Source organism: Hyperoodon ampullatus (assembly GCF_949752795.1).
Source record: "Hyperoodon ampullatus genome assembly, chromosome: 12".
Lineage (NCBI taxonomy): Eukaryota > Metazoa > Chordata > Mammalia > Artiodactyla > Ziphiidae > Hyperoodon > Hyperoodon ampullatus.
In genome coordinates, this window is record NC_136925.1 from 40,271,871 (window position 1) to 40,296,943 (window position 25,073).

Consider the following 25,073-nt stretch of genomic DNA (forward strand, 5'->3'; position numbering starts at 1 on the left):
ACCTAATGGACATTTCCATAGGACTCCTTGAGTGTCCTTATGATGTGGTAGCTGGATTTGTCCTGAAAGAATTATCCAAGAGAGACAAGGGCGAAGCTGCAATGTCTTTTGTGACCTAGCCTCAGAAGTCACACGCCATCATTTCTGCAATATCCTATTGTTCATGCAGACCAGACCTGTTCTGTGGTAGGGGACTATACGAGGGCATGAATACCAAGAGATGAGAGTCTTTAAGAGTTCTTGGAGGCTGGCAACCACAGGGATTGAGGTTCACTTCTTTCCATACATCAGTTGTCCAGCCTCATTTGTTGAAAAAATTATCCTTTATTTTATTGAATTTTTTGGTATTCTTGTGAAAAATTAGTTGAAGAAATGTGAATTGATTCCTAAACTCTCTATTTTGTTCCATTGATCCATTTGTTCTTCTTTATGGCATTTCCACGTTGTCTTGCTTATTATGGTTTTATAATTAGTGTTGAGATCAGGAAGTGTAAGTTTTCCAACTTTATTTTTTTCCAAAGTTGTTTTGCCTATTCTAGACCCTATGCATTTCCATATGAATTTTATAATCAGCTTATCAATATATAATAAAAAGCCTGTTGGGATTGTGATTTGGATTTCATTGAATCTATAGATCAAATCTGGGGAGAACTGAATCTTGATGATATTGAATCTTTCAATCCATGGTGTATTTCTCCATTTAATAGGTCTTTACTTTTTCTCAGCAATATGTTATAGTTTTCAGTAGAAATTTTATATGTCTTTAAAAAACCTATTCCTGGGCTTCCCTGGTGGCGCAGTGGTTGAGAATCTGCCTGCTAATGCAGGGGACACGGGTTCGAGCCCTGGTCTGGGAGGATCCCACATGCCGTGGAGCAACTGGGCCCGTGAGCCACAACTACTGAGCCTGCGCGTCTGGAGCCTGTGCTCTGCAACGAGAGAGGCCGCGATAGTGAGAGGCCCATGCACCGCGATGAAGAGTGGCCCCCACTTGCCACAACTAGAGAAAGCCCTAGCACAGAAAGGAAGACCCAACACAGCAAAAATAAATAAATAAATAAATAAACTCCTACCCCCAACATCTTCAAAAAAAAAAAAAAAACCTATTCCTAAGTATTTTATGAACTTTTATACTATTGCAAATGGAATTTTAAATTTGATTTAACAATTGATCATTGCTAGTATATAGAAATTGATTTTTATATATTGATCTTATATCCTGAAACCTTGCTAAACTCACTGTGTTGAGAAGCTGGAGCTGGTGTATTGAATTAAGAATATGCAGATTATGACTTGCTGAATGAGGGGGCACAAGCTATCCACAGGGGTTTGGCAGGTAGCTCCCTCAGTATCTGAGCTCTCACTTTGGGGATGTGAAGCCATGAGCTTGTTTTGATTGAAGGCATAGTTCGATTACATCCACACAAAGGAAGTAGGGTCACAAAATTTATTACTTATATATCTCAGAAATGTGGGGGGAGGCACAATGAACCAGGGGAAGGGCAGTCCTCCCATCTCAGTTCACAAGCAAACAGGAGATAGAAAGAGTAGCAAGCACCTAGTACGTTTAAGGTGGTTGGGGTAGAGGTCACTAACTTTTTGAGGGCTTAGCTCTAAGTGACTGTTTTAAAAGGTGCCCCGGGAAAAGCAAAATAGGAATTTATGACAGGACTCCGAAGCTTGGTGTTTATCTAAATGTCCGCACTGTTGGTATGAGCAGGGTAGAACACTGTAAAATGCCTAGGCAGCAACTCAAAATAGTGTTTTGTCTCATCACACTCACTTATTCTAGTAGCTTCTTTGTCATTTCCTTAGCATTTTCTACATGAATATTTCTATCATTTAGGAAGAGGAACACTTCTTCCTTCCCAGTCTGGATGCTTTTTATTTATTTTTTTCTTGTCTTATGACCCTGGCTAGGACTTCTCGTACAAAGTTGAATAGAAGTGGTGAGAGCAGACATTTTCTTGCTTTGTTCCTGATCTTAGAGGAAAAGTATTCAGTCTTTCACCATTAAGTGTGATGTTAGCTGTAGATTTTCAAAGCTGCCCTTTATCAGGTTGAGGAAGATTTCTTTCTGTTACTAGTTCGCTGAGAGGTTTTTTAAAAATTTTATTTTATTAAAAAAATTTTTTTAATGAGTATACTATTTTGTTGACATTTAAATTTCACCAACAATGAGCTCAAGTATATGCTGGCCATATGTTCAGATTTTTGAAATAAAGATAAAGGAACAGACAGCTTTAAGGGTGCAATGTATTTAACACTGCACAGTATATTCAACAATTAGAGACAATCTGGGGGGGGTGGTTTAACTATATAACTATACACTTAGGAGCACAAGTATAGGGACAAGCCCTGCTATTGGAGGAAAAACCCACCATGCAGGACTGAACAGAGGTCCTTGGTTGCTGACAGAATCTCCCCTTGACTTCAGACTTGAGACAAACCAAGGAGTCTGTCAGTATACAAAAACCACTGAATTCAGGACAAACAGGATAGATTGGCAAGAGCCAGTTAGGATTGTGAGCAGGGTTAGCTGGAGGCTGGACATGTTGCAGGTGAAGTCCAGGATCTGTAGATTAGAGTAGCAGTCTTCTCAAAAATGCTTGTTTCCAAACAAGTTCCTAAGATGCGTTTCCCAAACAGGAGGAGGTCTTTTTTTTTTTTTTTAAATCATGAATAGACGTTGAAATTTGTTACATGTTTTTTCTGCATCTGTATATGGCATTTCCTTTCTTTGCTTAGTATGGTGGGTTACATTAATTCATTTTCAAATGTTAAAAAAAAAACCCTTGAGTTTTTTTTGTTTGTTTTGTTTTTTGGTATATATTACTTGGTCATGCTGTGTTATTGTCTTCATATATTGCTAGACTCTATTTGCTAATACTTTGTTAAGGATTTTAACCTTTATGGTCAAGCTTTTGATTTATCGTTTTCTTTAACATCTTTGTCTGATTTTGGTGTCATGGTAACTCTGGCATCATAAATGGGTTGAAGTGTTCCTTCTTCTGTTTTCTGAAAGTGTTTGTGTAAGATTGGTATAGTCAATTTACAATCTTATGTTAGTTTCAGGTGTACAACATAGTTATTCTATATTTTTATAGATTATATTCCATTTAAAGTTATAAAATATTGGCTGTATTCCCTGTGCTATACAATATATCCTTGTGGCCTATTTATTTTATACATACTAGTTTGTACTTCTTAATTCCCTACCATTATCTTGCCCCTCCCCCCTTTCCTCTCCCCACTGGTAACCACTAGCCTGTTCTCTATATCTGTTTGAGTCTGTTTCTGTTTTGTAATATTCATTCGTTTGTCTTATTTTTTAGATTCTACGTGTAAGCGATAACATATAGCGTTTGTCTTTCTCTGACTTACTTCACTAAGCATAATACCCTCCAGGTGCATCCATGTTGTTGCAAATGGCAAAATTTCATTCTTTTTTATGGCTGAGTAATATTCCACTTTACACACACACACACACACACACACACCACATCTTTATTCACTTATTGATGAACACTTAGGTTGCTTCTGTATCTTGGCTATTGTAAATAATGCTGCTGTGAACATTGGGGTGCATTATCTTTTCAAGTTAATGTTTTTGTTTTCTTCAGATATATACCCAGAAGTGGAATTGCTGGGTCATATGGTAGTTCTATTTTTAGTTTTCTGAGGAACCTCCAAACTGTTTTCCATAGTAGCTGCACCAATTTACATTCCCACCAACAGTGTAAGAGGGTTCCTTTTTCTCCACATCCTCACCAATTTGTGTTCTTCTTGACGATAGCCATTCTTACAGGTATGAGGTGATATCTCATTGTGGTTTTGATTTGCATTTCTCTCATGATTAACATCTTTTCATGTGCCTGTTGGCTGTCTGTATATCTTCTTTGGAAAAATGTCTATTCAGGCCTTTTGCCCATTTCTAATCAGGCTGTTTGTTTGTTTAATATTGAGTTGTATGAGCTGTTTGTATATTTTGGATATTAACCCCTTATCAGTCATATCATTGGCAGATATTTCCTTCTATTCAGTAGGTTGTCTTTTCATTTCATTGATAGTTTCCTTTGCTGTGAAAAGCTTTTAAGTTTAATTAGGTTCCATTTGTTTATTTTTGCTTTTGTTTCCTTTGCCTTAGGATACAGATCCAAACAAAATATTGCTGCCTATGTTTTCTTCTAGGAATTTTATGGTCTCTGGTCTTATATATAGGTTGAGAATCCATTTTGAGTTTATTATTGTATGTGGTGTGAGAAAATGTTCTAATTTCATTCTTTTTCTTGTAGCTGTCTAGTTTTCCCAGTACCCCTTATTGAAGAAACTATCTTTTCTCCATTTTATATTCTTGCCTCCTTTGTCATAGGTCAATTGACCATAAGTGCATGGGTTTATTCCTGGGGTCTCTGTTCCATTGATCCATGTGTCTGTTTTGATTATTGTAGCTTTGTAGTATAGTCTGAAGTTAGGGCAACTGATACCTCCAGCTTTGTTCTTTTTTCTCATGATTGCTTTGGCAATCGGGGTCTTTTGTGGTTCCATAGAAATTTTAGAATTATTTGTTCTAGTTCTGTGACAAATGTCATGGGTATTTTGATAGGGATTGCATTAAATCTGTAGATTGCTTTCAGTAGTATGGTCACTTTAACAATATTAATTCTTCTAGTCCATGAATAAAAGATACCTTTCCATTACTTTGTATTATCTTTGATTTCCTTCATCAGTATTTATAGTTTTGAGAGTATAGGTCTTTCACCTCCTTGGTTAAGTTTATTTAACCCTAAGTATTTTGTTTTTTTGTTGTGAGTTTAAACAAGGTTGTTTTCTTGCTTTCTCTTTCTGATAGATCATTATTAGTGTATAGAAAAGTAACAGATTTCTGTGTATTAATCTTGTATCCTGCAACTTTACTGAATTCATTTATTCTAATAGTTTTTTGGTGGAAACATTAGGGTTTTCTATATATAGTATCATGTCATCTGCAAATAGTGACAGTTTTACTTTCTCTCTCCCAATTTGGATGCCTTTTATTTATTATTCTTGTATAATTGCTGTGGCTAGGACTTCCAATACTATGTGGCAAGAGTGGGCATCTTTGTCTTGTTTCTGATCTAAGAGGAAAAATTTCAGCTTTTCACTGTGAGTATGAAGTTAGCTGTGGGTTTGTCATAAATTGCTTTTCTATGTTGAGATATGTTCCATCTATATGAACTTTGATTAGAGTTATTACCATGAAAAAGTGTTGAATTTTGTCAGATGCTTTTTTTGCATCTATTAAGATGATCAGGTGATTTTTATCCTTTGTTTTGTTAATGTGTTGTATCACATTGATTGATTTGTGGATATTGAACCGCCTTGCATCCCTGGAATAAATTTCACTTGATCATGTATCTGATCCTCTTTATGTATTGTTGAATTCGGTATTTTGTTGAGGATTTTTGCATCTATATTCATCAGACATATTAGCCTGTAATCTTCTTTCCTTTTTTTTTTTTTTTCTTGTAGTGTTGTTGTCTGATTTCAGTATCATAGAATGAATTTGGGAGTATTCCATTCTCTTCAGTTTTTTGAATCATTGAGAATGCTAGGTATTAGCTCTTTATATATTTGGTAGAATTCCCTTGTAAAGCCATCCAGCCCTGGACTTTTGTCTCCTTGGAGGTTTTCCTTTTATTACAAATTCATTTTCACTACTGTGATCCATCTTTTCAGATTGCCTATTTATTCCTGATTCGGTCTTGGAAGAGTGTACGTTTTTAGAAATTTAACCATTTCTTCTAGGCTGTCCAAGTTGTTAACATATGAATGTTTGTAGTAGTATTCTAAGATTTTTTTGTATCTCTGTGATATTGGTTGTTATTTCTCATCTTTCATTTCTAATTTTGTTTGTTTGGGTCCTGTGTTTTTTTTTTTTTCTTGATGAGCCTGGCTAAAGGCTTATCAATTCTGTTTATCTTTTCAAAGAAACAGCTCTTGTTTTCATTGATCTTTTCTTCTTTTTTCTTTTCTCTATTTCATCTCTGATCTTTATTATTTCCTTCCTTCTGCTGACTTTGAGCTTTGTTCTTTTTTCCCTTATTCCTTTAGATGGTAGGTTAGGTTGTTTATTTGAGATTTTTCTTGTTTCTTAGGTAGACCTGTATTGCTGTAAACTTACCTCTTAGGACTGCTTTTGCTGCGTGCTATAGATCTTGGAAAGTTGTGTTTTTATTTTCATTTGTCTCGGGGTACTTTCTGATTTCCTCTTTGATTTCTTCATAGACTCATTGACTCATTGGTTTTTTAGTAGCAGGTTGTTTAGTCTCCACGTGTTTATGTTTTTCCCATTTTTCTTCCTGTACTTCATTTCTAGTTTCCTACTCTTGTGTCTGGGAAAAATGCTTGATATAATTTTTGTCCACTTAAATTTGTTGAGACTTGTTTTGTGGCCTAGAATGTGGTCTGTCCTGGAGAATGTTCCATGTGCACTTGAAAAGACTGTATTTTGCTAGTTTTGGATGAAAATTCCTGTGGATATCTATTAATTTCAAATGGTCTAATGTGTCATTTAAGACTGCTGTTTCCTTATTGATTTTTTTGTCTGGATGATCTGTCCATTGATGTAAGTGGGGTGTTAAAGTCACCTACAACTAGTGTATTATTGTCAACTTCTCCTTTTATGTCTGTTAATATTTGCTTTATATATTTAAGTGCTCCTATATTAGGTGAATATATGTTAATGAATGTTACATTCTCCCTTGTGTTGATCCCTTTATCGTTATATAATGCCCTTCTTTGTCTTTTGTTATAGACTGTTTCAAAGTCTATTTTGTCTGTTACGAGTATTACTACCCCAGCTTTCTTGTTTTCGTTTGCATGAAATATTTTTCCAGCTGTTCATTTTCAATCTGTGTGTTTGTTTAGCTCTGAAGTGAGTCTCTTATGGGCCTCATATGGATGGGTCTTGTTTTTTAATCTGATCAGGCACCCTGTGTCTTTTGATTGGAGCATTTAGTCCATTGACTTTTTTTTTTTTTAATTTTTGGCTGTGTTGGGTCTTTGTTGCTGCGCACGGGCTTTCTCTAGTTGCGGTGAGTGGGGGCTACTCTTCATTGTGGTGTATGGGCTTCTCATTGAGGTGGCTTCTCTTGTTGTGGAGCACAGGCTCTAGGTGCACAGGCTTCAGTAGTTGTGGCACACAGTCTCAGTAGTTGTGGCTCGCAGGCTCTAGAGCGCAGGCTAGGTAGCTGTGGTGCTTGGGCTTAGTTGCTCCACGGCATGTGGAATCTTCCCAGACCAGGGCTCAAACCCAGGTCCCCTGCCTTAGCAGGCGGATTCTTTTTTTTTTTTTTTTTTTTTTTTTTTGCGGTATGTGGGCCTCTCACTGTTGTGGCCTCTCCCGTTGTGGAGCACAGGCTCCGGACACGCAGGCTCAATGGCCATGGCTCACGGGCCCAGCCGCTCTGCAGCATGTGGGATCTTCCCGGACCGGGGCACGAACCCACGTCCCCTGCATCAGCAGGCGGACTCTCAACCACTGCGCCACCAGGGAAGCCCAGAAGGCGGATTCTTAACCACTGCGCCACCAGGGAAGTCCAATCCATTGACATTTAAAGTGATTATTGATAGATTTGTACTTACTGCCATTTTGTTACTCATTTCTGGTTGTTTTTGTAGTTCTTCTCTCTTCTTTTTTTCTTTTAGTTACTTCCCTTGTGGTTTGATAGTTTCTTTAGTGGTATGCTTGTGTTTCTTTCTTTCTTTTTTTTTTTTTTTTTTGTGGTATGCGGACCTCTCACTGTTGTGGCCTCTCCCGTCGCGGAGCACAGGCCCCAGACGTGCAGGCCCAGCGGCCATGGCTCACGGGCCTAGCCGCTCCGCGGCATGTGGGATCTTCCCGGACTGGGGCACGAACCCGTGTCCCCTGCATCAGCAGGCTGACTCTCAACCACTGCGCCACCAGGGAAGCCCTGTGTTTCTTTCTTGATCGTTTTTGTGTATCTATTGTAGGTTTTTGATTTGTGGTTACCATGTGGTTCATATATGTTGACATATTGACTATATCTACTTGTTTTAAACTGGTAGTCATTTAAGTTCAAACACATTCTAAAGGTCTATATTTTTTTACTCTCCTCCCCACGTTTTGTGTTTTGGTGTCATGTTTTATGTCTTCATATTTATCCCTTAACTGTTTGTTGTAGTTATAGTTGATTTCACCATTTTTTTTGTCTCTTAATCTTTATACTAGCTTATTTAAGTGATTGATCCACAGTCTTTACTATATATTTCTTTCCTATGGTGATTTTTTCCTTTCTTATAGATTCTTATTTGTTGTAGCCTTTTCTTTTCCACTTAGAGAAGACCCTTTAACATTTTTTTAGGGTAGGTTTAGTATTGATGAACTGTTTTAGTTTTTGCTTGCCTAAGAAGTTCTTTATCTCTCCTTTAATTCTGAATGATAATCTTGCTGGGTAGAGTATCCTCAGTTACAGGTTTTTCTTTTTCAGCATTTTAAATATATAATGCAACTCCCTGTGACCTGCAAAGTTTATGCAGGAAAATCAGCTGATGATCATATCAGATTTCCTTTGTGTGTGATTCCTTGTTTTCTCTTGCTAGCTTTAGATTTCTCTTTTTTTCTTTAACTTTTGCCATTTTAATTGTGATATGTCTTGGTGTGGGTCTCTTTGGCTTCATCTTTTTGGGGACTCTGTGATTCCTGTGCCTGTATATCTGTTTCTTCTTCAAGTTCAAGAAATTTTCAGTCAATTTCATCAAATACATTTTTAAAAAAAGATTTATTTATTATTTATTTATTTTTTAAAAATTTATTTTTGGCTGCATTGGGTCTTAGTTGCAGCATGTGGGATCTTCGTTGAGGCATGTGGGATTTTTCATTGTGGCGCGCGGGCTCTTTGTGGCATGTGGGCTTCTCTCTAGTTGTGGCATGCGGGTTTTCTCTTCTCTAGTTGTGGCACGCAGTCTCCAGAGTGTGTCGGCTCTGTAGTTGTGGTGTGCAGGTTCCAGAGCACGTGGGCTCTGTAGTTTGTGGCACGCAGCCTCTCTAGTTGAGGCGTGCCAGCTCAGTAGTTGTGGTGCGTGGGCTTAGTGCCCCGCCGCATGTGGGATCTTAGTTCCCTGCCCAGGGATCGAACCCGTGTCCCCTGCATTGTAAGGTGGATTCTTTACCACTGGACCACCAGGGAAGTCCCTCAAATACATTTTTGACCCCTTTCTCTCTTTTCCTCTGGCACCTCTATAATGTGAATATTTGTATACTTGATGTTGTTTCAGAGGTTCCTTAAACTGTTTTCATTTTTTAAATTTGCTTTTTTTTTTTTACTTCCTAGATGGGGCGATTTGCATTATACTCTATTCCAGATCACTGTGCGTCCTTCTGCATCATCTAGTCTGCTGTTAATTCCTTTTAGTGTTTTTCAGTTATTGTATTCTTTTGTTCTGACTGGTTCTCTTTTTATATTTTTAGTTCCTTGTTAAAATTCTCCGTTTGTTCATCTATTCTTTTCCCTAGTTCAGTTAGCATTCTTATTACTAAAATGGTTTGAACTCTTTGTCTGGTAAATTACTTACCTGTGTTTCTTTAGTTGTTTTTTGTGTTTTTTTCCTCATTTTTTTTATTTGAAAGAAATTCCTCTATCTTCTCATTTCACTTAACTTTCTCTGCCCTGTGAAATTAGGTGAAATAGTTACCTAGCCTGGTATTGAATGGTGTCCTTTTGTGGGAGTGTGTCCCTGTACAGTCTGCATGTACCCAGTGGCTTTGGTGGGAGAGCTAGATCTGTTGTGAGCATGAGTCATGTCTTCCCCCATGGTGTGCTGGTAGCTATCACCTTGGTAAGAGGTGGGCCTGGGGATGGAGGGGTTGGAGCCACAGCCAAGTGTGAACCAGGGCTTCTCTCTGCTCATTGGCCTACACCACCCTATCGGTGGTGGGGTCAGATCCCAAGTTGCTGGAGGGTCAGGTCTGAGCTGGTTCTGTTGCCTCTAAGTGTGTGCTCTCCCCGCTCCCAGCTTTGGCACCTTCACCCCAGAGGAGAGCAGTGCTGGAGAAAGAGGGGCCAGAGTGGTGCCTGCTGTAGGCCAGGGCACACTAGGGCAGTCTCAGCACACCAGTCAGAGTTCCATATTGCTTCCAATCTTTTGCCTCCATCAGCACCAGGAATGGCTGCCTTTGCCCCGTTCAGATGTCCTGCTGGTCCAAGCTGGCTCTGTCCCCCAGAGTTGCACACTGTCCTCAGTTGCAGCAGCCTTTACCCTAGTGTTCCACAGAGCAAGAGAGTCTGGAGCCAGTGCTTAGCTCAGACCAGCGCACGGTCATGGGAAGCTGGCCAGAATCCTGGTCAGTTTCAATCTGCTTCCTCTGCCTTGTTTCAGAAGTGAGCATGTGTGTGCTCTTCACAAGTGGAGTCTAGGTTTTTACAGCCCTGCTGTCAATCCCACTGGTTTTCAAACCAGTTAAGAGGACTTGTCTTCCTGGTGTCTGACCCCAGGACTGGGGTGCCCAATATGTGGTTCGAACTACTCACCCCCTGGGGAGGATATCTCCAAGCCCGTGTAACCCCCCTCCTCTTCTGTGTCCCCTCCCAGGGGCCCAGGTCCCAAACTGATTGCTTCTCTTCCCTTCCTACTCGACACCATGTGCTCTTTCGTAGAGTCTTGGCTGTGCAAGAGTCTTTCTGCCAGTCTCCAGTTTGTGTTCAGTGAGAATTGTTCCACATGTGGATATATTTTTGGTGTGTTCATGGGGAGAGGTGAGCTCTGCATGCTCCTGTTCTGCCATCTTGATCTCCTTCCTGTTCGATTTTTTATAAGTTTGCTAGAATTTACTACTGAAAGCATTTGGACTTGGAGTTGCTTTGTTGGGAAAATTTTGATAATGAATCGTTTTTTTATAGTAGGTATAGGGCTATGCAGAGTTTCAGTGGGTCTTGAATCACTTCTGATAAGTTGTGTTTTTCAGTAAAATTTTCCATTTCATCTTAGTTGTTGAATTTACTGGCATCAAGTTGTTCATAATATTCCCTTATTAACCTTTTGATCTCTATAGGATTTGTAGTGAACCTCCTTCTTTCATTCCTGACATTGGTGTTTTGTGTTCTTTATCATTTTTTTGGATCCACCTTGCTAGGCATTTATGAATTTTATTACTCTTTTGAAAGAACCAACTTTTGACGTGGTTAATTTTCTCTATTGTTTGTTTTCTGTTTAATCAGTTTTTGCTCTTAGGCTTATAGATAAGCCTCTTCCTCTTATAGATTTTGGGTTGATCAGTTCATTTTTCTTAGCTTCATAAGGTACAAATTTAGATCATTGACTTAATTGTTTTCTTTTCTAATATAAAGCATTTAAAACTATAAATCTAAGTAGAAAAATAGCCGAAAGACTATGGAAAAAGTATTAGTAGCCGGAACAATAGATAAAGCAGTATATTCTTATGTACAAATTTTTTTTTCAGGTGCTTATTTTTAATTTTTTTTACAACTTTATTGGAGTATAATTGCTTCACAATGGTGTGTTAGTTTCTGCTTTATAACAAAGTGAATCAATTACACATATACATCTGTTCCCATATCCCTTCCCTCTTGCATCTCCCTCCCTCCCACCCTCCCTATCCCACCCCTCCAGTCGGTCACAAGGCACCGACCTGATCTCCCTGTGCTATGCAGCTGCTTCCCACTAGCTATCTACCTTACGTTTGGTAGTGTATATATGTCCATGCCTCTCTCTCGCTTTGTCACAGCTTACCCTTCCCCCTCCCCATATCCTCAAGTCCATTCTCAAGTAGGTCTGTGTCTTTATTCCTGTTTTACCCCTAGGTTCTTCATGACTTTTTTTCCCTTAAATTCCATATATATGTGTTAGCATATGGTATTTGTCTTTCTCTTTCTGACTTACTTCACTCTGTATGACAGACTCTAGGTCTATCCACCTCATTACAAATAGCTCAGTTTTGTTTCTTTTTATGGCTGAGTAATATTCAATTGTATATATGTGCCACATCTTCTTTATCCATTCATCCGATGATGGACACTTAGGTTGTTTCCATCTCCGGGCTATTGTAAATAGGGCTGCAATGAACATTTTGGTACATGACTTTTTGAATTATGGTTTTCTCAGGGTATATGCCCAATAGTGGGATTGCTGGGTCATATGGTAGCTCTATTTGTAGTTTTTTAAGGAACCTCCATACTGTTCTCCATAGTGGCTGTACCAATTCACATTCCCACCAGCAATGCAAGAGTGTTCCCTTTTCTCCACACCCTCTCCAGCATTTATTGTTTCTAGATTTTTTGATGATGGCCATTCTGACTGGTGTGAGATGATATCTCATTGTAGTTTTGATTTGCATTTCTCTAATGATTAATGATGTTGAGCATTCTTTCATGTGTTTGTTGGCAGTCTGTATATCTTCTTTGGAGAAATGTCTATTTAGGTCTTCTGCCCATTTTTGGATTGGGTTGTTTGTTTTTTGTTATTGAGCTGCCTGTAAATTTTGGAAATTAATCCTTTGTCCGTTGCTTCATTTGCAAATACTTTCTCCCATTCTGAGGGTTGTCTTTTGGTCTTGTTTATGGTGTCCTTTGCTGTGCAAAAGCTTTGAAGTTTCATTAGGTCCCATTAGTTTATTTTTGTTTTTATTTCCATTTCTCTAGGAGGTGGGTCAAAAAGGATCTTGCTGTGATTTATGTCATAGAGTGTTCTGCCTATGTTTTCCTCTAAGAGTTTGATAGTTTCTGGCCTTACATTTAGGTCTTTAATCCATTTTGAGCTTATTTTTGTGTATGGTGTTAGGGAGTGATCTAATCTCATACTTTTCCATGTCCCTGTCCAGTTTTCCCAGCACCACTTATTGAAGAGGCCAAATTTTTTTTTTTATAAAACTAAAAAATAAAACACCTGACAAAAAAGGACAAGGACCTGAATAGGTGATTTGCCAAAAAAGTATGAATATGAAATGATGTTCAACTTGCTAATAATTAAAGCAATAATGTGAAAATAGATTCCCATTTTTCACTTGTCAGAATGGCAAAGATTGGAAAGATTGACACGACAATGACGTGTCATTGTCGACACGTGTGTGAAAGAAATGGGCATTCTTGTTTTAGTTGGTGGGGAGGGTGTTAATTGGTTGTGAAAGAGTTAGGGGACACATTGAGGAACAAAAGAGGCAGTGAGCAAGATAGGGTGCCTCTTGTACTGAGCCTTCATTTAGAAGGGTAATTCGGTAGAATTGCCCCAAGGTGAGGTTCATATTGGCATTGTCACCTTGTGCTTAGAGGTGGATTTTGAGGACTGTTTGGAGAGGAAAGGGAGATGGGTTGCTAGATAGCGTGCAGGAGATACAGTTCTGGCCTTGGGAAGGTTCTGCTTCCTCCAAAGCTTTACCTGTTCTCTCTGTCACTCAGCACCTTCATGTTGTCCTTTGGCTCCTGTGACCCAGGCCTACAGATAAACTAAGGCCAGATCCAGCCCTGATGCTCGTACACCCCAGTGCAACTAGGAGTTGCCCACAGGTGATTAGCAATCTGAAGTTATCCTGGAAAAAAACTGCAGGTTACCTTAGATGATTTCCAGTTTCTAGCCTTTAATACATGATGCCCTAGGGGTCTTACCATTGCAATAAGTGACCATTGCATAACAAAGAAATGAACACAAAGCAGTTAACTTTAAAATTGGTAGCTGAACAGAACTGTGGCAGATTTTTGTGTCTGCGTGTGTTTTGTGGGAGTGAAGTTGTTAAGATAATTTTTACTTTTGCTAGCTCAGAATTGTTAGTGTGTATGTATGTATCTTTGTGTTTATTTAATTCCTGCCTCGTTCTAAAAAGATTTAAGGAAGCTTCTCCCTCCTCCCCACCCCATCACACGAAATAGAATAAAATAAGTAAGAACCACTTCATGAGGAATGTAGCTTATTTAATTAGCCCTTGATATTAGTCTTGATTTGGGAATTAGGGGATAGGAGAGGACAGCATAGGATGTGGTTCACTAAGGGACTGTGGAACTGGGAACCAAATGATATAAACGGGAGAGAGAATCATGGTGATGATAGCAGATTTAGAAGATGTGGTTGGAGGTGACAAAGTTTCCACTTGTTTCTAGAGGTGGTTTGACATTTGCCCATCAGTAAAGCCCTGAAGCTGTGAAGAGTGAACTTGGTGACATCCCTCTCTATCAGAGGCTCCTTTCCCTTTCTGGGCTGTGTTACCCGTTGTGGGATTGCAGGAATCAGAGAGGTGGCAGGCCTGCAAGATTGTTAAAGATTGTGAGAAGTAACTTCGTGATGATCTTTAAAAATAATACCTTTATTCTGAAAGTTCAAGTGAAGTTTAGTATTAATTGAAGCTGTCAGACAACCTGAAATGTCTCCTCTTTCAAGGAGGCTGATTTTTCTTCCCTCAGCTGAAAAGTGAGTGATTAATTAGCCTGTCATTATCAAAGGAGATGATAATGTTAGTAGATACCGAATTTCCTGTTAAGTGGATTACCTATTGTATTCCATTTGGAGTTCAGGTATATATTCTAGAAAGACATTCATCTTTAAACCAGGTCACCACTGTTAAAGCTACATATTGACATTTTAAGCTTTTTCTTGATACTTAACTTGCAGAAGAGAGCCAGCTCAGATCATCTTCTATCTTAATAGGCATTTTAAGGTAGCTTTTGTTGGTATCCTGATTTTCCACCCCAGTTCTTGCCAACCGCCACCCCTAACAAATCTACTAACATACACAGATGTTCTCCCCCGTGGAGTCGATTCATCTCATCCGCGTCTATGCATGCATTCAGGCAGTCTAGCTGATGTGTGCCTGACTTATGGAAGTCTTGTACACTCCAATTACTGCTCCCTTTTCCTTCCCGGTTGCTTTTGGGCATTTTATTTACCTCCTTTTTCACCTTCACCATTTGAATTTCAGACTGCCAGTGCTTGAGATGACCTTTCCTTCTTCCTACAATCTCTAGTTATTACTAAGAATTTACAATGAATTTAACCCCAACTTCCCAGATATGTAGGTCTCTTCTCAGCACATTCACACACGTTAGGTATTCTTACTGGCTTCATCTTCTTGAAGCAGTGGCTCAAATCTGGACTGGTTGCTCCCAAGGCCTCCAGCACAGCCGCCATCCTGGATCTCCCTTGACCATCATTCAACAACCTCTCTTGTGATGATCTCCTGACTTTCCCAGAGCCTGTAGTTTTTTCTCTCTTGATTTATGCCCTCATTTTGGTGGAGCACCTCCTTCAGTTGCTTCATGAGAAAGTGAAACTGTGTGACTCAGATTGGGACTTGAACCCACAGGCCGGGATTCGAATCCAGCCAAAACCCAGGTTGGGACTTGAACCCACGGTCTTTTAACTGAGATCACACTCTGGTCTCAGGACCTAATGAAGCTCAGGTTCTTGATGTCTCATCGCAGAAAGAATTCAGGGAGAGACAAATTGATAGGTAAGAAGTGGATTTATTTAGAGAGAAACACACTCCACAGACAGAGTGTGGGCCATCTCAGAAGGCAAGTGAGGCCCCAGGGTATGGGGTTGTCAGTTTAGGGGTGGGTAATTTCATAGACTAATGAGTAGGAGGAGTGTTCCAGCTATTTTGGGGAAGGGGAAGGGATTTCCAGGAATTGGCCCACCACCCACTTTTTGACCTTTATGGTCGGTCTTGGAACTGTCATGGTGCTTGTGGGTGTGTCATTTAGCTTGCTGATGTGTTACAATGCATGTATACTGAGGCTCAAGTCTAGTGGAAGTTGACTCATCTGCCATTGTGGACCTATTTGGTTCTAATCTGTTTATGTCATGTCCTCGAGCTATGTCATTCTTTTAAAGGTTGTGCCCTACCCTCTTCCCTCCTGTTTCAAAAGGGTTCATGGAGAGGAAGTTTTTTGAGCCCATACATTTCTGAAAATGTCCTTATCCTACCCTCAGGTTTGATTGATAGGTTTAATGTTGAATTAAAGATTGAAATTAATTTTCCCTTAAAAATTTGAAGGCATTATGTCCCTGTCTTCCACCTTCAGTGTTGCTGTGGAGACTTTCTAGTGTTCATTCATTCATTCATTTATTTATTTATGGCTGTGTTGGGTCTTCGTTGCTGTGTGTGGGCTTTCTCTAGTTGTGGCAAGCTGGGGCTACTCTTCGTTGCAGTGCAAAGGCTTATTGCGGTGGCTTCTCTTGTTGCAGAGCATGGGCTCTAGGCGTGCGGGCTTCAGTAGTGTGGCACGTGGGCTCAGCAGTTGTGCCTCACAGGCTCAATAGTTGTGGCACACAGGCTTATTTTCTCCACAGCATGTGGTATCTTCCTGGACCAGGGCTCGAACCCATGTCTCCTGCATTGGCAGGTGGATTCTTAACCACTGAGCCACCAGGGAAGCCCCAATGTTGCACTATTCTTGATCTTTAGTTTGAAGCCTTTTTTTTCCTCTTTAGAAGCTGTGCTAGCTCCTTTTTAGCTTCAGTTTTCCGGAATTTTACACTCCTACCTCCAGAGATAAAAGATGCCACAAATTTCCGTGCCTTTGGAGATTCTGTAGTATAAATTAGATTGCTTCTTGACTTCCCACTGCTCTCTTGGGCATGCTTTTCAGTTTCAAATGATTTTTTTTGCTGCTACTTCATTCTTTCTCTTGCCCTTGGGGCTTATGTCTAAAAAAAATGACCATAAAAAACTTTATTATGATTTTCATAAGGCTTCTGGGAGGAATAGAGGTGTTCACTCCTCTGTCTTTAGCCAGAAGGCTACCCATTTGCTCTCCACCCAGCTCTGCTGTGGGTTTTGCCCCGACTTCACAGAGACTGTCCCTTGCCCCTGGAACAGCCACTCACAGCTCTTATTGTCAGACCCCCTGGACACTTCTCTGTCCTCATCTCTCTTGACCTCTCAGCAGCATCTGATGTGGCAGTGACCGCTCCCTTCTTTTCCAGATCATCTCCCTTTGCTTCAATGACTCCAGCTGCCCTTCCTCTCAGTCTTCCCAGCAGGTTCCTTCTCCGTATTCAGCCTCTAAATAATTTTATTTAGATTGCCTCAGGCTAGGGTTTTTTTTGTTTGTTTTTTGTGGGTTTTTTTTTTTTTTTTTTTTGGCTCTGTCTCTATCTTTACTCTCCCAAGGAGGTTAATCCAGTCCCATGACTTCACTTTAAATGCCATTTATGTGCTGATGACACCCTCTGAGATCTCTCCTCTGAGCTCCACACTCAGTTCCCACTTGATCCCTTTGGGAATGTTGTAAACAGAAATCTTGTTTTTCCTTCAAACCTGCTTCTTCTCCAGTCAAGCCTACATCCGTAAGTGGCACCACCATGTAACTAGTTGCTCATCAAGCAAAAGTAACTGGATTGATTACTCCTTCTTTTCCAATTTAATCCATTAGCAAGTTCTATGCCCAGAATCTATCTTCAATTTATCTTTGCCCTTAGGTGTCTAGCCCAGTGCCTGGCGCATATGAGACATTCACTGGTAAATGGCCAAGTGAATGATATCAATAGGGAACCAGGAAAATTGGTGTTAAAAATGTGAAGTTTTAAAAATGTTCTGAAAGACAGTCTTTGAAAGTAAAGGCAGAGGGACTGTTCTAGTTTAAAAGACATTTTTTAAAAAAGACCTGGGACTTCCCTGGTGGCACAGTGGTTAAGAATCCGCCTGCTGATACAGGGGACACAGGTTCGAGCCCTGGTCTGGGAAGATCCCACATGCCACGGAGCAACTAAGCCCAGGTGCCACAGCTACTGAGCCTGCACTCTAGAGCCTGCGAGCCACAACTACTGAGCCTGCGAGCCACAACTACTGAAGCCCGTGTGCCTAGAGCCTGTGCTCCGCAACAAGAAAAGCCACCACAATGAGAAGCCCGCATACCGCAACGAAGAGTAGACCGTGCTCTCAGCAACTAGAGAAAGCCCACGTGCAGCATCAAAGACCCAATGCAGCCAAAAATTAAATAAATAAATAAATAAATAAATAAATAAATAAATAAATAAAAAAGACCTGGTAACCAGATGCAATGCAGGATCCTTGATTGAATTCCATTTTGTTTTTTAAGCCAGCTATTTGGGGAAATTTGGTGGATTGTATATAGGTAATATTGTATCAGTGGTATTATGATTATGTGGGAGTATGTCCTTGTTTTTAGGAAATACAAGTTGAATTGTTTTTTTTTTAAATTTATCTGTGGGTGTGTCAGCTTTTTAAAAAATTTTTATTTATTTATTTTTGGCTGTGTTGGGTCTTCATTTCTGTGCGAGGGCTTTCTCCAGTTGCGGCGAGCAAGGGCCACTCTTCATCACGGTGCGCGGGCCTTTCACTGTCGCGGCCTCTTGTTCTGGAGCACAGGCTCCAGACACGCAGGCTCAGTAATTGTGGCTCACGGGCCCAGTTGCTCCGTGGCATGTGGGATCCTCCCAGACCCGGGCTTGAACCCGTGTCCCCTGCATTGGCAGGCAGACTCTCAACCACTGAGCCACCAGGGAAGCCCCTAAGTTGAGGTTTTTAGGGATGGTGTATTATGATACCTTCAACGGGTTTTTCACGTGGTTCAGCAGGGAAAAAAGCTTAATCTCAATAAGGAAGGAGGGAGAAAACAAATGTAGCAAAACATTAACAATTGGTGAATCTAGGTGAGTGGTATATGGGTTTTCATTGTACTATTCTGTTCATTTTACTGTAGGTTTAAAAATCTTCAAAAAAAAAAAAATTAGAAAAAATCAGCAGTGGAGAAGAATTTAAGGAAAAGATATTTCAGGGCAATTTTTAAGCCCCCAAATGCTGAAATTCATTTTGAAGCATAATATTAAATATCATAAAGCCTAAGTATATACATAATTATAGAGCTGATTTATTTAACAAGATGGAAATAAAACCAAGTAGAAATAAGGCCTTTCTGGAAAAGTTACTTTTTAAAAATTTGGTGTGAAGGTCGATGGTGAACCGTCCACCAGAGGGCAGTGCAGGAGAGTGATTCTGTGCACAGCTGAGAGCTCTGGTTTTCTTTCTCACTCAACTGGATCCACAAGAGGTCGCTCCTCTCGGCACAAAACATTTTCAAGATTCTTAGACCACTTTAATAGAGAATGTGGTGCGTTTAATGTTGTCCCAGAGGTCCCTTGTCAAGATGCTACATATAAGCTCAAGTTCTGACCACCCCTTTGAGTTACTCATTGTTGAGTTCTCCCATGTGTAGGCACGATGCATGTGTTAATAAACTGTTTTTTTTCTCCTTAAAAAAAAATAGAGAATGTGGATGGTTGCACTGCTTTCTGTTTCTTTCTCCCCACTCTGATCTGCTTCTGAATTCTTTGGATTTTTGCCTTGGCCCCTCTGCTTCGTGGAGTAGACTTCATGCAAGGGTCCGGATAAGACGGGTGTAGATCTGCCCTCCTGTGTGTGCTCCAAAGGGCAGTAGTGCATTTGCCCACTCGCATCCCAGGAATTATATCTGTCTTTTTATTCCAAACTGCCAAATCATAGTGCTACTACAGTTCATCTTTAGATTCCCTAGGATCTATTGAAATTCTAGGAATTTCACTCCGGGGTTTTACCTCTCTTAAAGCTGTGATGTGCCTCCTTTTACTGAGTGGTTGACTTAAAAGGGCTGTCTTTCTGTGTAGGTAACCAAACAAGGTGGGTTAGTATAAATGTTGTAGAAAGTTACCCAGCAGATTAAATGATTAGTCCGTGGTGAGTGGTTGTTCTTTCACTTAACATTTACCCAGTGCCTGTGGAACCAGATTGTGCTACTAGACTAGAATTAAAAACCACAGGGGTTAGGGGGTTAGCCCCAGACTCCTGAGCTGTTTATATTTAGGTGAAGGGGGCAGACCTGCCCCAAACAAATTTGGACAAGGTGCTCAGAGGAAGTGCTAAATTCAGATATAAGCAAAAGTTATTTGGTGGGGGCAGGCGGGAGGGGGTGGGGGCCACGTGCCCTATCTTGGCTCAGTACATCAGGTCCTGTCTACAGGTCCTTCAAGGCCAAACTCAGCATCAGGACAATACCAGCCTCTCTGGCTAGCTTGCTCTGACCCTCCCCAAATGAGTGAAGTGCCCTTCGTGTGTTGTCATCATGTTCAGTTCAGACGTCTATTACAGCACGCTGTTCATGGTTGTTAATTTGCATGCTCATCTCTCCTGAGGACAAAGCCTGATTACTAATAGATTTGTGCATTTTCCCACTCTGGTTCCATTCTGATCTTGCATATGCTTTTTTCCCTCTGGGGTATCTCTTTTTTTCCTCTTTTTGGGGGATCTTTTTCTCAGATACAATGGCATAGACTCGCGGACATCTTAAAAAGTAAAGCAAAGAAAAGGAAGTAACACTCATTGAGTGCCTTCTTTGTGTTGAACACTGTTCACTGTGTTAGGTGTTTTATGAGCATCTTCTCCTTTAATCTTGTTCCTCTAACAAACTCGCCAAGCTTCTTCCCCTTTCAGGTCTTTGCACTTGCTATTTCCTTTCCTGGGAACTGTTTTTCCTCAAGTCCTCAAGAAGGTGGCTCCCTTTTCTGCTAACAAACGTGTATAGTTTACAAACCATTCTTCTGAGGTTGATTTTGTTAGGCTGGTGACCCTGTTCTCCTCTCAGGGGTGGGTAGGCTCTCAGGGAGGAATTCGCTGAGGTCAGCCCGAGAACGTTGGACATACTCCCTCTCGCTGTGTCCTTGCCCTTCTAGCTGCTTCCCCAGTGCATCCTGGTCACTGGATGTCTCGAATTATTTTACTAATTTTTATTATAATTGTTTTATTTCTACCTCATGATAATTGGTACCGTCATCTACCTCTCCCTAGGAGATGAGGGATTCAGTATTTTGGTTAGCTTTCCCCTTAAGTCTGGGCTAAGCCATCATCTTTTTTTTTGTTTTGTTTTTGTTTTTTTTTGTTTTTTGCGGTACACGGGCCTCTCACTGTTGTGGCCTCTTCCGTTGCGGAGCACAGGCTCCGGACGCACAGGCTCAGCGGCCATGGCTCACGGGCCCAGCCGCTCCGCGGCATGTGGGACCTTCCCGGACCGGGGCTCGAACCCGTGTCCCCTGCATCGGCAGGCGGACTCTCAACCACTGCGCCACTAGGGAAGCCCCATCATCTTTTAACATAGAGTTTTGTTCTTTATAATCTGGAAGTCTAGGTCAGATCTTTATAAACAGATATATACTTAATAATTTAAAAATCCATCTATTTCTACAGATTTAGCATTAAAACAATATAACCAAGTGCTTATATTCTGTTATACATATCTTCTGTTATAAATTCTTACTTTAAAAAATCTTCCCCATCCTTTGAGGCTTAATTCAAGTCTTATCTCCTCTGACGTTTTCTGCATCTGTAGTACCCAACATTAATCTTTCCTGCTCTGAGATCCTGTGGTCTACATACTTCAGTTTGGCCATTAACCTAGAGAATCTTATTTGTTATTTAATTGCTTTGTGTATCTGTATCTATGTGACCTATGAGATGGTTAGATGCTAGTTGATGGTGGCAATGTGTTCTCAGTTTTTGCAGTGTTTAAAAAGTGTCACTTCAGAGGACTTTTTTGAAGCAAAATATGTTTAAATAATTTATTTTTCCTAATGGAGTTTTACTTAGTTTCTTAAGCACAATTCAAAACTTATTCATCTGGTTTAGGTTTTCTTAAAAGCATTTTCTTTGAATGTAGGATGATTATTTTTCTGTATTTTTACACACACTCCAAGGAAGTGTGTCAGAAAAGAAAGAATATTAATTATTTCCTATAGCTTATCTATAAAAAGCCATTTGGGAAAGTACACTCATTTTAATCTTTTATAGGACTTAGGGGTGGATTTTTATAGTTGTTATATTAAAGTCATTTTTAGTCTTCTACAGAAAATTTGTAAAGATTTATTTGATTAAAATATCAATATTTGATATTGATTTATATCAATTAGCTATAATTGTCTAAGCATTCCTAATTATATGTTGAGCTTTCTAATTCTTACCAGAGCTGCTGCTTCCTGGTAAAGTTTAAACATCAGTCTCCAATCAGTTAGGTTAATCTCTGTATAATATAATTAAATTCATCTGACCTGGTTACTGGGTACATTTTAAATATCAGACTGATGCTTATCATGGCACCACTACGAATATTTCAATTTTAAAGTTGACCTTTTAGAATCAGCCTTTCTTTAATCTGCCAGTTATACTTAACAGAAATATTTCTTTTAAAAAGTAACCTGACTTTACTGTATTTAATTTAAAAAACTGAAGTGACTATAAAATGTGTATAAGGCAAACTGCCTTAAAAAACTAATGACATTTCTTTTTATTTATAGAGATACTTTCTAGTTGGGAGCAATCATGCAGAAACAAAATATCGTGTTTTGAAAATTGATAGAACAGAGCCAAAAGATTTGGTAATAATTGATGATAGGGTAAGTATCTTGAAAACCTGAATACAAACAGAAACTTTTGTACTTGTTGTTTACAGGGTATGAAATATCCTTACAGCTTCTAGTGATATATACTTTTCTTTATCATACATCTAAAAATTATAATTTTTCATGGTTGGCTAGAATTTGAATCTCTTATCTGGTTTCTAGAAATTACTGATGTCGGAAGGTATGCCAGAATTACACTTTGTCCCTCATTTTGATTTGTTTTACAAAGCAAATTCTTTGGATAAGATAATGAATATATTTTCTTAAAGGGGTGCCATTTTAAGGATTCAATATAACTCTTAATATTTCATCCACCAAAGAGATTATTTATTACTCTGCTTTAATATGAAGCTACTTGAAGTCACAAAGGACTGGTAGGGTCTCTTCTGATCACTTGCTGGAGAAATGTTAAGCTCTTCTTATCCAGATGTTATATTATCCAGAGTTGGAAATACAGACTTAATTCAGGTGGCACAAAAATATAAGACTTCTAGTCAAAAGAGAAATACAATAAGGTGGAATTGAACAGTTAATTTTAACTCTCAAATGAGAGCACCTAACTAACCCTTTGTATTGAGGTTCCTGTCTGTGAATATTTCTGAATCCATGTAGATTCCTGGTTTTTCAAATATGTTAGTAGCTACAGTTTGGAAGCCATTTTACATAAGCTCCTTGCAAAGCTATTTTCTATGTTATAATAATTTTAGATAAATTGTATTTTGTGACTTCCTGTACTCCTGGGCGTCATGGTTCCTATCCCATCCCCAACACACGCACCATCTGGGAGTTTTTATTAATATAATGTAATGATTCTTGGCTTTCTTTGTGGGTAGGAGTGGTTGATCAGGGATCTCTTTGAGAATCTAAGGAAAGCTATGGGCCTTCTCATAAAAATGCACATATGCACATTTAACCAAAACTTTGCATACAATTTTAAGGGGTTTATAGATTTCTTGAAACTTGTCTGTGGATACGTTAAATCTCTGAATCTCTGTCCAGAAGATAAGGTTTTGATACACCTTTTTAGTACAGCAGCCTGGGATCCAGGAACCACCCTTAACTGCTAACGTTAAAGAATTTGTTGGCTTTAATAAAAAGAAACGAAATTGAGTTATTTGTAGTGAGGTGGTTGGACCTAGAGACTGTCATACAGAGTGAAGTCAGTCAGAAAGAGAAAAACAAATACCGTATGCTAACACATATGTATATGGAATCTAAAAAAAAAGAAAAAAAATGGTTCTGAAGAACCTAGGGGCGGGACAGGAATAAAGACGCAGAGGTGGAGAATGGACTTGAGAACACGGGGAGGGGGAAGGGTAGGCTGGGATGAAGTGAGAGAGTAGCATGGACATATATACACTACCAAATGTAAAACAGATACCTAGTGGGAAGCAGCCTCATAGCACAGGGAAATCAGCTCGGTGCTTTGTGACCACCTAGAGGGGTGGGACAGGGAGAATGGGACGGAGATGCAAGACGGAGGAGATATGGGGATATATGTATGTGTATAGCTGATTCACTTTGTTATAAAGCAGAAACTAACACACCATTGTAAAGCAAATATACTCCAATAAAGATGTTAAAAAAATAATAGTTTGTTGGCTTTTTTAAATTGTAGCTTAGTCCTGCACTATTTTATATACTTCTCTGAAATAGCTAATGATGTAAAGTTGTAGGCAACTTCTAATTTTCAGGGGTAAATAAATAATGAACCTAAAAAGCGAGCACAACCTTACAGATTAAATTTGCTTATTTCTAGCATGTATATACTCAGCAAGAAGTGCGAGAACTTCTTGGCCGCTTGGATCTAGGAAATAGGACAAAGATGGGACAGAAAGGATCATCCGGGTTATTTCGAGCTGTTTCAGCTTTTGGTGTTGTAGGTAAGAAACATGCATCCCTCTTACTACCTCTTTTTTTTTTTTTTCCTACATAGACTCCTTGAAGATAGTTTGCAAGGCTTATATTTATATAGGTGTATAAATATGACCCATCCTCTGTGGCTTGGGTTGTTTAAAACTGAATTATCTATCAGCCAAGTATCAAACAGCCCTTATATAGCATCTGCTATGTGCTTAGGACTGTGTTCAGTTTCGTGTAGGATAGGAACAAATGTAACGATGGTTTGGACCTTTAAGGAGTCTGTCTTGTCAAGGAATGAAAAAGTAAAAACTGGCTTGGACTGTAAACATCAGCTGGAAAAACAGATACAGGTAAAACCAGCTTTTAAATTAAGAGGAATTTCTCCCAAGGACATGCTACAGTGTAAAGTGTCATAACCCCTTTCTCTGAATGGCAGTTGCTTTCTTACTCACTGAGAAACTTTGTTCTCTAAAATCACAGACTATGAGAAACTTTGCTCTTTAAAATTGTGTCAGTAAGAGAAAACATGCCCCTCTTGCCTGGAAGAGCTAAGTCATTTTGACACAGAGAAGCAGCCTCAATGGACAACTCATGCAGAGTTTCAGATAAGGGGTTTCTGGACACAACAGTCTACAGCTCTGCTAACTTTATTGCTTTCAAAGAAATGAGACCGCGAGTCCGCTTCACAATCTAGACTTGATGTTTATCTCTTTACATACAGTCTTGCTTTGGTTTAAGTCTCTTTGTTTAAATTCTACCTAATCGTGTCCCCAAATCCTATAATAATGCCTTTATTTATTCATGAATAAGTATAGAAA

At 39.5% G+C, this 25,073-nt stretch overlaps 1 protein-coding gene across 1 annotated transcript in view; it reads left to right on the forward strand.

The window, feature by feature from the left end:
- The window catches only part of FIG4 (FIG4 phosphoinositide 5-phosphatase), a gene marked incomplete at its 5' end in the record, with an annotated part of 131,229 nt that overhangs the window by 3,479 nt on the left and 102,677 nt on the right, over positions 1–25,073 (forward strand). The window contains 2 exons of the mRNA XM_079716333.1: positions 22,288–22,386; positions 24,152–24,275. Coding sequence (XP_079572459.1) covers positions 22,288–22,386; positions 24,152–24,275 — 223 coding nt within the window. The remainder of the gene's footprint in view (positions 1–22,287; positions 22,387–24,151; positions 24,276–25,073) is intronic.